This window comes from Labeo rohita, chromosome 5 (genome assembly GCF_022985175.1).
Source record: "Labeo rohita strain BAU-BD-2019 chromosome 5, IGBB_LRoh.1.0, whole genome shotgun sequence".
Lineage (NCBI taxonomy): Eukaryota > Metazoa > Chordata > Actinopteri > Cypriniformes > Cyprinidae > Labeo > Labeo rohita.
The window spans coordinates 23612838-23628438 of NC_066873.1; the positions used below are offsets into that span (position 1 = coordinate 23612838).

A 15601-nucleotide genomic window follows, 5' to 3' on the forward strand; every position below is an offset into this window, starting at 1 on the left:
TACAACCCTAATGTACAAAACTGATAAGAAAAAAACTAAGAAGAAACAGTTATTTCAACAAAAAAAAAAAAAACAGAAAATGTAAAAAATGTAATGCAGGAAATTACTGGGAATGTTATGTTTATTCTCTGTAAATTTACGTTCTTTTTCACTTCCAAAAATGGTATACTACTGTAAAATTGCATGCAATTTCCAATATAGTTTTTCATCGTATATAGTAGCGGAACTTACGGTTAACCATTTAACAGGTTTTTACTGTAGCATTTTTACAGTTTTTTATCATTAGTTTTTAGTTTTTATTTTGAACTGAAGTACACAGATGAAGAACTAACCATGCGTGACATTTCCATAGTGATTACATAATGCGTGAAGTCGCAGACGCACATCGCAGAGCCTAGTACAAGATATGCATTTGTGGCTAAAAAGTATATAAATGTTGTTTTTTTTGTTTTTTTCAGAAAATGATTGATTGTTTCGCTAGATAAACCCTTATACCTCTGCTGGGCTCGTTTAGAGCCCTTTGAAGCTGCGTTGAAACTGCAATTTGGACCTTCAACCTGTTGATCACCATTAACGTCCACTATATGGAGTAATAATCTGGAATGTTTTCCTCAAAAACCTTGACTTCTTTTCAACCGAAGAAAGAAAGACATGAACATCTTGCATGACATGGGGGTGAGTAAATCACCAGGAAATTTTAATTCAGGAGTGAACTAATCCTTTCAGCTAATCCAGTGTTTGGCAGGAATGAAAACAATGATGTGAGGAATAGACGTTCTGAAAACTGTGATGTTTTGACCTTTATACAGTGCATAAAGACTGTAAGTCTATCTCTTACACCCTCGTTTTCATCCACTTTAAATAAAAATGCCATCTAACCTGATTTACACTAAATGTCCTCTGCTTTAGGGTATGTCTGTTGTATGTATGTTTATTTTAGTGCATGGCCAATTTAATGATCATCATAAGTGTCTTTTGCTTGACGTTTGCACAAAAAACATTTTTGATGCTCTCGAATTCTCCCAATGCTTTCTGTCAATCCCGCAATTCACCGGGTGAGCGTGAAGCTTTCCTCCCATAAGAATAATCTGAAAACACTTGCTCTGCTCCACACGAGTGGACAGTGCATGCAAACGTAAATCCTGTTGTCTTAAGCCACTTCATGGTGTTGTTATTCGAACACTTTTACCACTGGTTACTGTTCACCGTGTATGTTTGTTTCTCTTACTGCAGTCATGGCTATTTAGTCACTTCCAACATGTCTTGAAAGTTAGCCTGCCTGGTGTGTTGATGGTGTTTTGAAAAGAAAATTCTGTTTATTGATTTATGCCTTTCAAAAAGTTACAGTACGCTTATTTGGCAGCATTAGCAACTGTTGACATCTTGTTCTGTGGAAAGGAGTTTTAGAACCAAGATATCTTACTCCCCTATCATGCAACACACAGTGTAGCAGATACGTCTGGTTTAATTCCAGAGAGATGTGATGGATGGATTGGTGACAGCATTTCCTGAGGCGAATTGCCTCCTTGACACAATCTCAGCCAAGAATCTAAAGGGCTTTCTACAGGTTACAAGTTAACTTCTGTTTTAGTTTCACTCAGCCACACCTTCTAATTTTGCCGTTTCTGCCTGCTTGCCTTCAATATTTATGACACAGTTTCCCAATTAGGCATCTGTCACTACTACTGCCATCACTTAGAAAATTAGGTCACCTGCTACAGGCCATAGATTGCATACGACAGCTCTGGTTTACAGTTATGTTGATGGGAAACTATCCAGTTTGTAAAAAGACGTGATTAAAAAGTAATAGACAGGAGACGACTCCTATGCAGTGCGTACTGTATGTATAAATAAATGTTTTTGTATGACAACTGGATTGCATGTCTGGATCATACCATTGTTCATGTACATAATCTATGTTTCAACACATTAGGGTGTTTCCTAAAAAGGAAACTAAACGAAGGTCAAAATACTGGAATAAATGGACCTTTTACAGTGTTTCATTGTGTCTTTGACATTTGCTTTGTGCTTATTCACTGCAGTAACATGACAGGAGGAGAAAATACAGATACCCTCTTAATGTCAAATTAAAATAAGCAATGCTTGAAATGCTTGGTCAAGCGAAGAGGTATAGCATGAGATGTGACCATCTGACATCTGCAGCATTAATAAAGTATGAATCCATTTCCAAGGAAAGCTCCTGACTTTTTTCCAGAGAATCATCCAAGACGGGGGGCCAGGAAGGAAGGGTTGTGCTCTTTTGAGATACTCTTGTGAACACAAAATGATACTACTTATAAAAAATAGACACTAGATGCTGTTTGCAGCTCTCAGCGTTTAGTAGCTGAATAACTTGAAAGAGTCATTCAAATCCTTGCCCAATACAGTTTGTATTTATGAGACATGAACTCATTTACTTAAACAGTAGCAAGAGAAAACGTGTTACTGTAAGCTAATTTTACTACTTATTGCTTAATTTATGACGTTAGATATTTGAGATCATTCTACGTGTGTACTGCTACATGTACTGTTTACTATAGTTTATAGACCGTGAAGCGCGCGATTATCTCTATTTAGCTCTTTCTTTCATTAATATTAAATAACACTTAATGGTATTATTTTCATGGTCTATAAACTATAAACCTGGTATCTTTTATAGCATATCCGCTTTTGAAGCCCAATGATGTGTGTGTGCAAATGATGATCTGAGCATTTCTCTTTCAATTTTTTGATATTTCTCATCGAAAGCTAATTGCAGACGTGCTGTTTCTCATCAGTATAAACCCCTGAGGGAACGTTTTAGGCTAAAAGAAAAAAAAGAGAAATGTTTGGACTTGTGGGAGCTGAGAAGACTCAAAGCTTATTCAGCATAAACATTTCTCTTGCAAATAGACTTGTGAAAAGTTTTTTTGAAGAGACGATGTGGGGGTTTGTCTGAAAGTGGCCGTGTTTGAAGCACATTAGGGGAAAGTGAATAAACAGGGTAAACCAAAGTAAACACGTATTAGCCTAACAGAGCTGATTCTCAGAGCATGACACACGTAGCTACACAGAAAGTACGCACGAATAACACGGGTGTTTTTAACAATAAATCTTTTCAAACAGCTCTCGAACGATCAGTTGAACAGTTCGCAACAAATGACAAAACCGCAAGTATTTAATTAAACCTTTCGATGGAATTACCTATCTTGGCAGTGTGGGCTGTATGCTGCTCAAGAAAAATAGTGTATGCACTAAGTAGGCAGTCTGTGAACAATGCCACGATAACGCGTGCGCAAGCGCGCAAACGCAGTGAGTCAGAGAGGGTCCTGTAGCCAACAAAATGCGAGAACATTGAGCTCAGCTTCATTCAGACCATCCTAAGGCAACTATATGGACTCATAACATCAGGATCTTTATATTACAGAACAGTGACGGTGAGTATACTTGTTTACCTTGTTCTTTTGGGCTGTAGTAGCTGTAGCATGTAGATATTTTGCCTACCTCCTCTTTTTTAGCACATTTTCAGATCTGCTTTATGTATATAAATTGAATGCAGGTTTACTGTGTGGCCTAATTTACCTGAATCCACTCTGTAACGCTTTATATTTGTTTGTGTGTGTGTAGATATGAACACTAATGAATATTTGTGAATAGTTTATCTAATAGTTTATAATATATTCAAAACAAGAACTCCTGAAAGAAATAGAAATAACAGAACATACAGTACTATGTATGACACTATTTTGTCTGCTTCTTTGATCATTATAATTGATTGTGAACATCTTGAAATTGAATATCTAAAGAAATTTCTATATATAAGATTTATTTAATGTCAGTTTAAACATAATGGAAATGTAATATTTGTGTATTTTTTTTTAATTATGTAAAAAATAAAAATACATTCTGTCATTCTGTTTATGTGGCAACCTTTGATTTGAACAAAATATCAACTTTTGTTTTTTTAATGTATGTTCCATTTATATGCTGAATTTACAGTATATGGTCTATCATTTGCTTTCTCTTCTATTTTTAATGCATATTTGTGCAGAAAATTTGATTTGAGAATGGGTAGTTCACTGAATCATTTGCTCAACCTCATGTAGACTTTCTTTCTTGTATCCAACATTAAGGATGATTATTTTTCTGTCCATATAATTAATGTTAATGGACACCAAACTGCTCAGTTACCAATATTTAAAAAAAAAAAAACCCTGGGTAATAACAGAATATCTATTTTTGAATAAGCTGTCTCTTTAAGGCGAAGAACTAGCCAAATACAGAGTGATGCAGAACAGCTGTTTTAAGGTTAAGATGCCAAGATCTGACATGGTAAAAACCACGCTATACCAAATCGAGGTAGCCACACCTTATGCGTGAGCGTTTAATACGTGAGAGCAGTTATTCATTTTCCATTCACATGTAGAAAAAATACTGGTGACAGCGTGGGAGATCTAAACACCTCCCATGTAAAGACAATGTATTATTTTATCATTGCACATCACTGCCACATTACATCACTCTAAACATAACAAAAACAAGTGCGAAGAAAGACAACTGACGTAAATGTTCAATGCTTTTTTCCTCTCTAGACACTGATAATAGCCCTTCAGAAGAACATGTTGCTGCTGGATAAGGTTCCTGCATGGCTCTCTGCATTCACTCTGCTTTTGCTGACTCAAGAGCCTGTCTCTACATCAGAGGTCACGGCCTGTGGAGTGGCGGGTAAGCTTCCTCGCTGATTCCACTGAAATGTTAAAAAAAATTGGCACAATTCCAAACTTCTGCTCATTCTGTAGAGTACAAAGATATTGTGAAGATATTAAAAAACAGTGTTTGCATGAACATAACTTATCTAAGCTTTATCAGATTCTGAAATAGAATAGATTCTTAAATGAACTGATAAATGTAACCCTTTTTAGAAGGTTACATATAATGAACCATGCGTTGACAGTGCTATAAAGAATCTTTTAATGCTAGTTTATTTTCTTTAATATCATTTATTTATTTATTTATTAATATTATCCCTTTACACATTTCTCTACCTGGTTTTAAACTTCGTAGTCTCTATTAGCGTTTTACAATTTAAAAAACGTTAATTAGAATGGAAAATTGTAGTACAAATGACTGAACAGTTAGTTACATCAATAAATCACTTAACTTTACAATAAGGTGTAATTTGTTAACATCAGTTAATATATTAATTAACATGAATAAACAATGAACAATACATTTATTACCCTATTTATTAATCTTTGTTAATGTTAGTAAAAATACATTCACTGTTTGTTCATGTTAGTTCATAGTGCATTACCTTTTATTTATGCATTAATTACAATTAATAAATGGTGTAGAAGTATTGTTCATTCTTACTTCATGTTAACTAAAGTAGTTAACTAATATTAATGAACCTTATTGTATGTGTTACCGAAATGAAATGTAATGAGATAGCTTTAACGTTCTTGCGGCTGGAAATGGTTATGCATAACCCCAAATAATAATTGAAAAGTTGATAAGAACACAGATCATAAACTCAAAATCTCTGTCACTTAGTTGCTCAGTGGAGAAGATGAGAGAAATAACCTCAACGAAGCTGGTTCCAGCTGATCACACATGTTCTGATAAAAAACTGAAAAGAGAAAAACTGGTAGAAAACCTAAATTTAAAATTTTGGACATCAGAATTTCAAGTGTCTGTTGAGAGTTGGATAGCTGAGCTCCCAAAATCAGTAGTGAGGTGGGTTTGAAAAGGTTTTCTGACAGGTACAGATTTTTTTAAAAAGTTGGGAATAAACAACCCTAAACTAACAATGTGACAATGTGACTATAAATAGAACTATTACTATGCGTAAAGAAGCGTTAAAGAACCATCTTTTTGTAGAGTGTAAGCAAATAGTTACCATATTTGATATTTCTTAAATTCATCTGCCTTTATCATTTGACACACCATTTACGTTTTTCCTTTGACATCATTTCCTTGTTGCTTAACTTGATGACCAGACAGACAAAGGTTTTAGCATGACATTGTGTCGTAGATCACTAATAGTTTGGCTGAGTTCACTGGATTTCACAACTGTTGTCCTCATGCACACACAAACAGTGTGACTCATGGAATTATATTTGAGTTTAGAATTACAACTGGATGTTTAATGCAGGTGCTTGGTCTGTCTTCAAGCCAAGTGTCGTTAGTGCAATCAGCATTGTTCACAGACTTACAATGTTAATTTCCCACAGTGGATCCACCTGCCAATATTGAGATATCAGACCCTGGCTTCCTGGGTTACATCAGTATCCACTGGACTCGGCCAGCCGGCCTTCAGAACCTTACAGACTGCACAGTGCGATACCAGCTCAGATACTACGACACCTATGAGGAACGATGGAGGGTAAGAATCCTTGGGAACCCACAAAACACACGACACACAGCCTCATTTGTTTTCCTTTCAGTACATAAGCGTTCATTTCACAAAACCACAAAATGCTGTGGTAGAGAAGTGTATTTTACACACGCATGCTACACTCAGAAGTGTTTGAAATAACTGTGCTATGATGAATCGAGAGTTAGTTTTTTGGTTGCTTCTCTGAAATTGTTCTGACATCACATTACTTAACCTAAACGTTTAGACTTGTTATACATCAACTTTGTTTTGAAAGCAAACTGAATTTGTAAATAACATTTAGTGCTTTAATTGGGGAAAAAAGATCAGAGCCAAGTCAGTAAATATGTATTTTTCTCTCTTCATAAATCATGGTTTAGTAAACTAAAGGCAGTTCAGCGTTCCATGAAACTCAATCTGTAACTCTTTTAAATCAGAGCCAAAATCTGTGTTCTATTTAATGCAACTCCTCAGAGAGAACATCTCCCTGCGGGTGATGTACTTAGTATTCGGAGAGACATATTTGTTCTACAGCATCTTCGAACCAAAGCAGCCTTATTCATGCAGTGGTTCATGACTCAAAATTGCCCTTGTTTTGTGTTGTACAGAGTGTCCGAACTGTCAAGCTGACTTACGCTGCTCAGTTTGATCTTGAGAAACCAGTCAAGTTGAGAATACTCACTTTGCTGAAGTGTGCCTGCACCAATGGGACAGAGGTCCAAGGGAAGGAGACAGAGTGGGCCTACACACCTGAACCTACAGGTAAAGATTTAAAACCTACAGTATTCTACCCCACTGAGAGCAAAGATCAACCATACATAGTGTATTGTGATTGCAAGGAATCTATATGAAGCCCTCATTTTATTCTTTACATTTTTTAATCACAATCATTTTACCTCTAAAAATGGTTATTTTAAAAATAATTAAAAATTAGGAACAAAAAACAGATTGCACAGAAATAATCTACAAACATTGTTGGGGGTAACGCATTACAAGTAACGCAAGTTTCGTAATATTATTACTTTTTCCAAGTAACTAGTAAAGTAACGCATTACTTTTTAATTGACAAGCAAATATCTGAGTTACTTTTTTCAAATAAGTAATGCCAGTTACTTTTCCCCCAGTTTATTGATTAAAAGCTCTCCTTTCCCTATGTTGAGAGAAATCGGGAGTAAGATATTAGTTTTAGAAAATAAATGTGAACATGCATTAATTCATCTCACTTACAAAAACAGATTCAGTATTCCTCAAAATGAATAAAAACAGTGAAATTCAACTCAGAATATGATGCAAACCTGCAATAATTAAATATGTTAAACAATGCAAATATCCTAAATATGCATTTAATACCGTTTTATTAACCAGTGTCTTTGCTGCCGACCTTTAATGATCCAATTCAGCCATACTAATAAGCAAAAATTACTAAAGATAATCTAACATTTGTTTTAGGGAGTAACTCAATACTGTAATGCATTACTTTTAAAAGTAACTGTCTACAAACATCAGCAAAGCCATGCAAACGTACTGTAAGTACTTGCTTTAGTATGAATATGTTGGCTTCTTTTTGTGTGGCGTAATTCTTTGGACTTCCAGACATATACATTTATTATTTAAACATAAATAATTACTCAAAAAATTAAACTCAAAATCACTTGAACTGACACATGAATATTTTCCACATCTGTTCCTAGCCTTTTTAATCTGAAGCGTATTACATAAACAAAATGCCGAAGGTAAAAAAAATAGGAGCATGCTAGTCTAAACACACCTATGTGGAACATTTTCATAATATTATTGTCCTGTTTGTCCCGGAAATTGCTTTTGAGAAGTGAACCAGCTGTTGCACAAGTTCTTTTTAGGAAATTGATAAAATACACTAGCAGTCAAAAGATTTAAGCTTTTTTAAAGAAGTTGCATTTATTTGATCCAAAATACAGCAGAAGCATTTGGGTGGGGTGAAATTGTCACACCCCTGTGGACTGTTTTATTGGTTTCGTGCCCTTTCTGTGCCCTTATTTGTCTTTGCTGTTCTGGTTCTTGTTTAGTCATTAGTGGTTTATTATCTACACCTGTCTTTGTCTCGTTTGCCACCCCTTTATAAGTTTGATTCAGTGCCTTGGTTCTCATCCAGTCTTAAAGTTATGTTGGTGTGTGTTTCCCTGCCGTTCGTGTCTGGATTATATCAAAGCCCCTTTTTGTTATATTTTGTCGTCCTACGTCTTCCTCCTACTCACGACCTGACAGAAGAACAGACCTAACAATATGACGGCTGAGGAAGCTCTGTGTGGTTTGTGGCAGGGCGGTCGGAAGTTGGACCGGTATGTGAAGGATTTCCTCACACACGGGAAGATTGCAACGGATAGTCTCGTTGTCCAGCCCCAGCTGAAAACACACACCTAGAGCAGCGTCATGCCAGCTCAGCTGGTTAGCGAGCTCGAGGAAATCCTCCACATATCGCTCCAACCTCCGACCAACTAGCGCGTCCTCAGCCTCAGTCATTTTTAAAGGTCCGATCTTCTGTCAGGTCGTGTGTAGGAGGAAGACGTAGGATGACAAAATATAACAAAAAGGGGCTTTAATGTAATCCAAACAGGGTACGTACAGACAGGAAAAGCAGGGAAGCACACACCAACATAACTTTAAGAACGGATGAGAACCAAGGTACTGAATCAAACTTATAAAGGGGTGGCAAACGAGACAAAGACAGGTGTAGATAATAAACCACTAATGACTAAACAAGAACCAGAACAGGAAAGACCAAATAAGGGCACAGAAGGGCGAAACCAGCAAAACAGTCCACAGGGGTGTGACAGAAGTTATATAAATTCTTACTTTTATTTAGCAGTGTTTAAAATTGTTCATAAGTGCTGATAAAGACGTTTATTATGTTACAAAAGATTTTTTTTAAATGCTGTTCTTCTTAACTTTCTTTTCTTTGAAGAAACCTGAAAACCTGTTTTCAACATAATAATAATAATAAATGTAAATGTAATAATAATAAAATGGAGCAGCAAATCAGAATATTGGAATATTTTTGAAGGATCATATGACTGGAGTAATGATGCTAAAAATTCAGCTTTGAAATCACAGGAATAAATTAACATTTTAAAATATACTCAAATAGAAACTTTTAAATAGTAAAAATATTTTGCTGTACTTTGGATCTAGTAAATTCAGGCTTGGTGAGCAAAAGGGACTTCTTAAAAAAAATTTAAAATCTTACACTGGTAGTGTAAATCTTAATATAGGCCTAACTATTGGATTACATGTTAAATTTAATAATAACTGCAAATTTAATTGACTGAGTTTGAGGAAACCAAGTTGTAATATTAACTTCTTTTGCAGAACTGCAATTCCAGTGTTACGAATGCTGCTATAATATAGCATATCATAAAATATTCAATAAAATTACATGAAGACTACATTATTCTTTCTGTATAATTTCTATTGATTATTGTCCTAATAATTATCACCTATTAAATAACATGTTATCACCTGTCTCAGGTGTGGCAGGATCCCGAATAAGAGATTTTCACTGTGTCTACTATGGGAAGGAGTACATGGAATGCACTTGGGAGTCAGGACCTGTCCAGCCTCCAAATTCACAGCATTACCTCTATTACTGGTGAGCACTTCCATGTAAAATGCTGCTTACAAATTCCAAATGCTTTCACAGGGGCATTAAGGGCTTATCATGTTTGTGCCTCAGGGGAGTCAATTTACTTGAATGTACTGAGTAACCTTATAGAGTTCCGCTGTTTTAAAAGTTCCATGGAAAAAAAAGAAAAAAAAATCCGCTATGCTCACTAGAGTGTACAGTACACAAATTTACCTTTGGCAAAGGTTAACATAAGCCAATCTGGTTGGTGGTCATGGTGAACCACTAAGATCTGATCAGTACATTCCACTGCCCTACAGGTCAAGACAGGACTACTTACCTGGAACAAGCCAGTGTCTAGTTCTCTCTGTAAATTTATGTGACAGATTACAATACAACAGAATCTTTAAATTGATGCCAAAATACCATGTATAACCCAAACATCTATTCATCTATTCTGTAATATAGTCTTAATTTCTTGCTAAGGTCAATCGCATGCAGAATTTTCTTTCTAATGATGCACATAATAAGAAACAAATCAGTTTTACGTCGATATTACAAATTTTTAGTAATAAAATAAGTACACTTAAAGCTGCAGTCCATAACGTTTTTGGTTAAAAATGATCCGAAATTGGTTTTGAGCAAGTACAAAACCGGCCAGTGTTGAAAACTACCTCCTTACTTTAGCCCGATTGACAGTGGTAAGCTAGTAATAATGTTTTCAGATTTAGTGGTACTGGTAGGTTTTCGTGAGAAAAACAAACATGCCACCACTCGTCTTTGCGTTATTACTTCACGTCTGTAAACATAAAGAAATAGTCCCAGCTAGTAGGCTATATTACATGTGAGTATCATTTATAGCCTTTTCTCACAGCAGTTGGAATAATTAAATGTATCATTTTGATGGCGGATTGTAATCCAGAAAGAACTGTGTTAATGAAACACATGTGACTGAAATTAGATTCCAGTATAAATGCATCTAATTACAGATACGTGGGATTGCACAAGATTTGTATTTTAAAGAGAACCAGTTAAAAGAACAGTTTCTTTATATGAAATTCGAATGGTATTACAATTACAGATCAAACTGTACAGAAATTAAAATTTACATGTACGCTAATGCACACATTATACACATAGTCACGCAGTGCTGATGTTGTTAACATTGACAATTTGAGAACAAAGTGATAATTTGCACAGTTTGATGTGATATGACTTAAGCAAATCACCATCGGTAGTGTGATTTATAGTAAGGCTTTTTTTCCTTAGTTGGTCAGAACAAAAGTGGCAGACATGTTACTTACTTGTTCGGATGACATATCCGAAAAATAAATAAATTCTTATTTGGGTCATACTTCCAAGACGTAGAATCTGCAATTCTGAGTTATAGTGAATATCCACGCCAGTGCGGTGACAGACAGCAGAGATTGCCTTACTGTTAGGAGATGAGAGGGTCTGTATTACTTAAAATCGGAGAAAGCATAACGGCTAACTTGTATTATGTGCCCCTTAATAACCGATCACATTACAGCATTGACGTCATTGAATTTTAGTCAAAGTTGTGCAACACTCAGTCCCCATTTACGGATACCATAGGAATGAATGAGAAGTGCCTTAAGCTGAATCCCACCTGTCGCAAAAAGTCAGTTACTTCTCTTATAAAACAGCATTTTCATGGTAAACTTTAAAATAGTTCAATCCAAAAGTATTGTTTAATGTAAAACATGTTGAAGATTAGCAGATAGGCTGTCAGTTTATTAAATGATAAGTCATTTCCTCTAAAAAGCTGTTTATTTAGCATTGACATCTATTTTAAAAAACGGCCTCTGGTCTCCTTTCCCATGTACTCTGCCAGACCAGAAGCATTAGCTGCAGCGATTACCCTTTTTTTGGTTCATGGTTGCGGGCTTGCCTTCCAGTGGCTTTGCTGACAGCCATAAATACACCTCAAAACATTAGACTCATTCACACTGAGGAGCCATGCCGCTGCACAACCCACATACAGATGATGATTCTGCAAATAAGTGCAGTTGCAGATTTCAAACAGAGATGGCGACAAAGAGGCAAAATTTACAGTCTGCAGCTTTAAAGACACAATATGTGCCTTTTTTGATTAAAACATCCAAAAACCATAGATCAGTGTTATATACTTTGCTGACTTGTGTACTTACATTATCCCAAATGTTTCGAAGAATGTTTAAATCCAGTGAAATAAGCAATTTTAACTAGTGTAACAGACCGTGTCATTGCTTCGCCTGCCATTGACGTCATACACCCTCGATTTTCCCGTTTTATTTAGTAGAAAACATGGAAACCCCAAAGACACTTTAATATGTTATGCATTTTATTAGACAGGTGATGAACGCACAGAGTGGCATTATAACAGCACTTCAACACACCCGACTGTGGCATAATAAAAGCTCTGCTTCTTTCTAGCCACGTATCGTGCTCATCTCCTATTAGCAATTGCTCCAGCGGCCTCATTTCGCTTTTATGACTTTCAACCCCACGCTGCTTCATATTACATTGACCTTAATAAGACTTAATACATTAGCTCATCAGTGAACATGATTTCTGCCCGAGTCCCGGCTGTGAGGATGAAGACAACAACTCTCACGATTCAACACTCAATCACCTTTATTTCTTGGTTGTTTCGAATATATGCCCTCTAGCAGCAAAAACGTACATATTGTGCCTTTAAAGTCTGTATACAGGCAATTCAGAGAATTATTTCTAAACACATTATATATGTTAGAAATGTATTGCTGAAAACGTGTTACAAAGACTGTGAACTATGTAGTACTAAACAGCGGACACGGCCCTAGCTTTTGAGAGCAGAGAATACAAGCTTGACAACTTATTTTTTTATCATTCCAATGTGGCTGGGTGGTTAATAACACTTTATGACTTTAATGTCTAAACGCGATGAGTAAATGTATCTAGGGAAATGAATGAAACAAAGGAATGTCTAAAATACATTGTGTGGTTTATTTTTCTTTCCATGGAACAGATACAACAGCGGAAGTTTTTGCATTTGAACACTGAACTCCATAAGGTTACTCAGGATGTTGAAGTAAAATGACTTGTGCTTCAACCTGTCTTCTGCTTCCCCTGAGGCACAGACAGTGCGCAACTCCTTGCACCTATTGGAAACTTAACTTCTTGCTTTTTTATTGGTCAAATTTGACTAGGTGGTTAATAACACATTTCTGTGGCTTGACGAACTCAGAACACATATTTAATATTGCTTTACACAGACTTAATGACTTAATGTATCTGTTTTTCCAGGCACAGGGAAATGGATGAAACAAAGGAATGTCCAGAATACATCATGTCATCTGAGGGTCGAAGAGGATGCAGGTTTCCACGAGAATCACTTTTGGAGTTCTCAAAGTTTAACTTATGTGTAAATGGATCGTCTCCAGCAGGAAGTCTGAGAACGGCCTACTTTTCTATCGAGGTCCAAAACCATGGTAAGTACAGACTGCTTTATACCTGACAGAACAAATTTGACAATGAGTCTAGAAATTGCAAACTAGGGACATATACAGGATGAGCACCTGGTCTGACTTAATAGTAACATGCATTTTAAAAACATCTTCCTCATTTTGTTCTCACTTTCTTTTTCTGTGCAGTAAAACCAGCAGTGGTCTCCTCTGTGCATGTCTCAGAGACTGATGAAGGGTTGAAGTTAGATTGGTCACCACCTAGTGGTCAGGTGCCAGAACACTGCTTGGAATATGAGGTGGAGAGCAGCACTATGATGGAAAATGGCAAAGAAGAGCAGGTATTTTAATCATTCTGTCTTTTTTTTTTTTACCTTCTATCCAGTGCAGTTAGATGATTAAAATCCTCAATAATTATTACAGTAAAAATAAACATTATCCTCAGCTCTGTTCTGCCAACCCGATTTGTAGTTGTCAGTTTTTGGTGGCTGTCGCTGCATATTTTAGGTGTCTCATATTTTACCCGTGCAAGACAGATCAAATTAGATAAGGGGAACATACATCCAAAATGCTTCAGGAAAGGGACTGAAGGAACATTCATGACAAGTGTTTTTATGTTTGTAACATCCAGTAATTTGTAAATAACACTTGTCGAAATGAACCACTGCCATTCACATTCCTACTTCATTCTGAATCTTGGCTTGCACTGTTAAACCAAAAATTTGTGTAGTATGCCAATACAAACACCAAAACAAGACAGGAATCCAATTTCAAAAGCACCCATGTTGTCTTTCTTTTTCCCTTTCAGGAAAGGATGGTTCTTCAGAATTTAGCGGACACATCTTATGGCGTCCCGAGACAGGCGGAAAGTCAGAAAACATGCTTTCGAATCAGGTCGAAGGTGAACACGTACTGTGCTGATGAAGGATTCTGGAGTAACTGGAGCCAAACAAAGTGTACAGGTTAGACCTCTTGATTTAAGACAATTTCCTTTTCTGTTTTGAACTTTTGATCATTAATGTCTTTTTCCTCTTGTCACCACCAGCAGACACGGAAACTCAGGACATCCCAACGTGGAAATATCTCGGTCTGGTGGGCCTGGTGGTCATTGGCATTGCTGGAGTCATCATCCTCTGTCTTTCATTATGGATATTAAGGAAGATGTAAGTATATGGCTGATAAGAAAACAGATGCATTTGCAGATTCTTTGATAGGTTTGTTCTTCATTGATTCTAAAACTCAGTTCTGTTCCACAGTTGCATAAAAAAGATCAGCAAAAAGGATGTCCTCTATACGTTATACAAGGAGAAGGTCAACGAGACCATGCCCACTATCCTCAGTCCCATTTTCAAGTGATGCTCCTTTTGACCTGCTATGCTAAATTACCGTTTAGCAGTTCCAGACTGCAGTAAAAGCACACTACTCAGAGACAGAAACATAAGTGAGACTTTAACACGCTTAGTGTATTTAAAGTGGTAGTGATAGAACCAGTAATCTTGCGAAATGGATACTGTATGTGGACGTATGTGGAAATGAACCACAGCACTGACCCTGAATGTATGAGCCACTTTGTTTGCCAAGCCAATATACTATTATGTGATGTGTTTACGCACGTCAAGTCACTTAAAGTTACTCAAAGATGTTTCAAAGTTCACTGATCTTGCCAGTTTAGCCAATGATTTTTCGAATGCCAGCGATCTTGCCAGTTCTGCTAATGATTTTTCAAATGCCAATGATCTTGATATTTTAGCCAGTGATATTTTTAAATGACAATGATCTTGTCAGTTTTATTTTTCTATGAGCTTTTTTGCTGTTTGGATGTATTACTCTCTCAGTATTTTACTGCTAAATACATAATGAAGAAATCAGGAGTAGAATTTTGGGAAAAAGTGCAAACTTTTTTTTAAATACATTATTAAAATTAAACTAAATGTCTATTCTGTTTGTGTATGTTTTTTTTTTTTTTTTTTTTTTTTTTTTTTTTTTTTTTTTTTACAATATATACAAACACCCACCACTACTACAGTGTGCACAGATATGCAGTTGCACAACATATTTCCATATTTGTCCAGTTCCTATTTAGAACATCAAAGCCCTTCCTGGTGGTCATCATCACTTCCTGTGCTGTCTAGGCCTGGTGAGTATGTATAGTGACTGGAATGGTGATGTTTGGGTGGTTCATCATAACAAATGACACACTGC

General features: G+C 36.1%; 1 protein-coding gene across 2 annotated transcripts; it reads left to right on the forward strand.

Moving 5' to 3' along the window:
• Positions 1–3257: 3257 nt before the first annotated feature.
• il13ra2 (interleukin 13 receptor, alpha 2) lies at positions 3258–15385 on the forward strand. 2 transcript variants are annotated; one of them, XM_051111058.1, is made up of 10 exons: positions 3258–3416; positions 4572–4704; positions 6213–6364; positions 6964–7117; positions 9860–9980; positions 13242–13426; positions 13589–13740; positions 14208–14361; positions 14445–14562; positions 14656–15385. In XM_051111058.1, exons 2-10 carry the CDS (start codon positions 4599–4601, stop codon positions 14753–14755), a joined length of 1242 nt encoding a protein of 413 aa, XP_050967015.1. In that variant the 5' UTR covers positions 3258–3416; positions 4572–4598; the 3' UTR covers positions 14756–15385. The 2 variants fall into 2 exon arrangements, with proteins under 2 accessions (XP_050967015.1, XP_050967016.1); XM_051111059.1 differs by having other exon boundaries at positions 14448–14562.
• Positions 15386–15601: the final 216 nt, after the last annotated feature.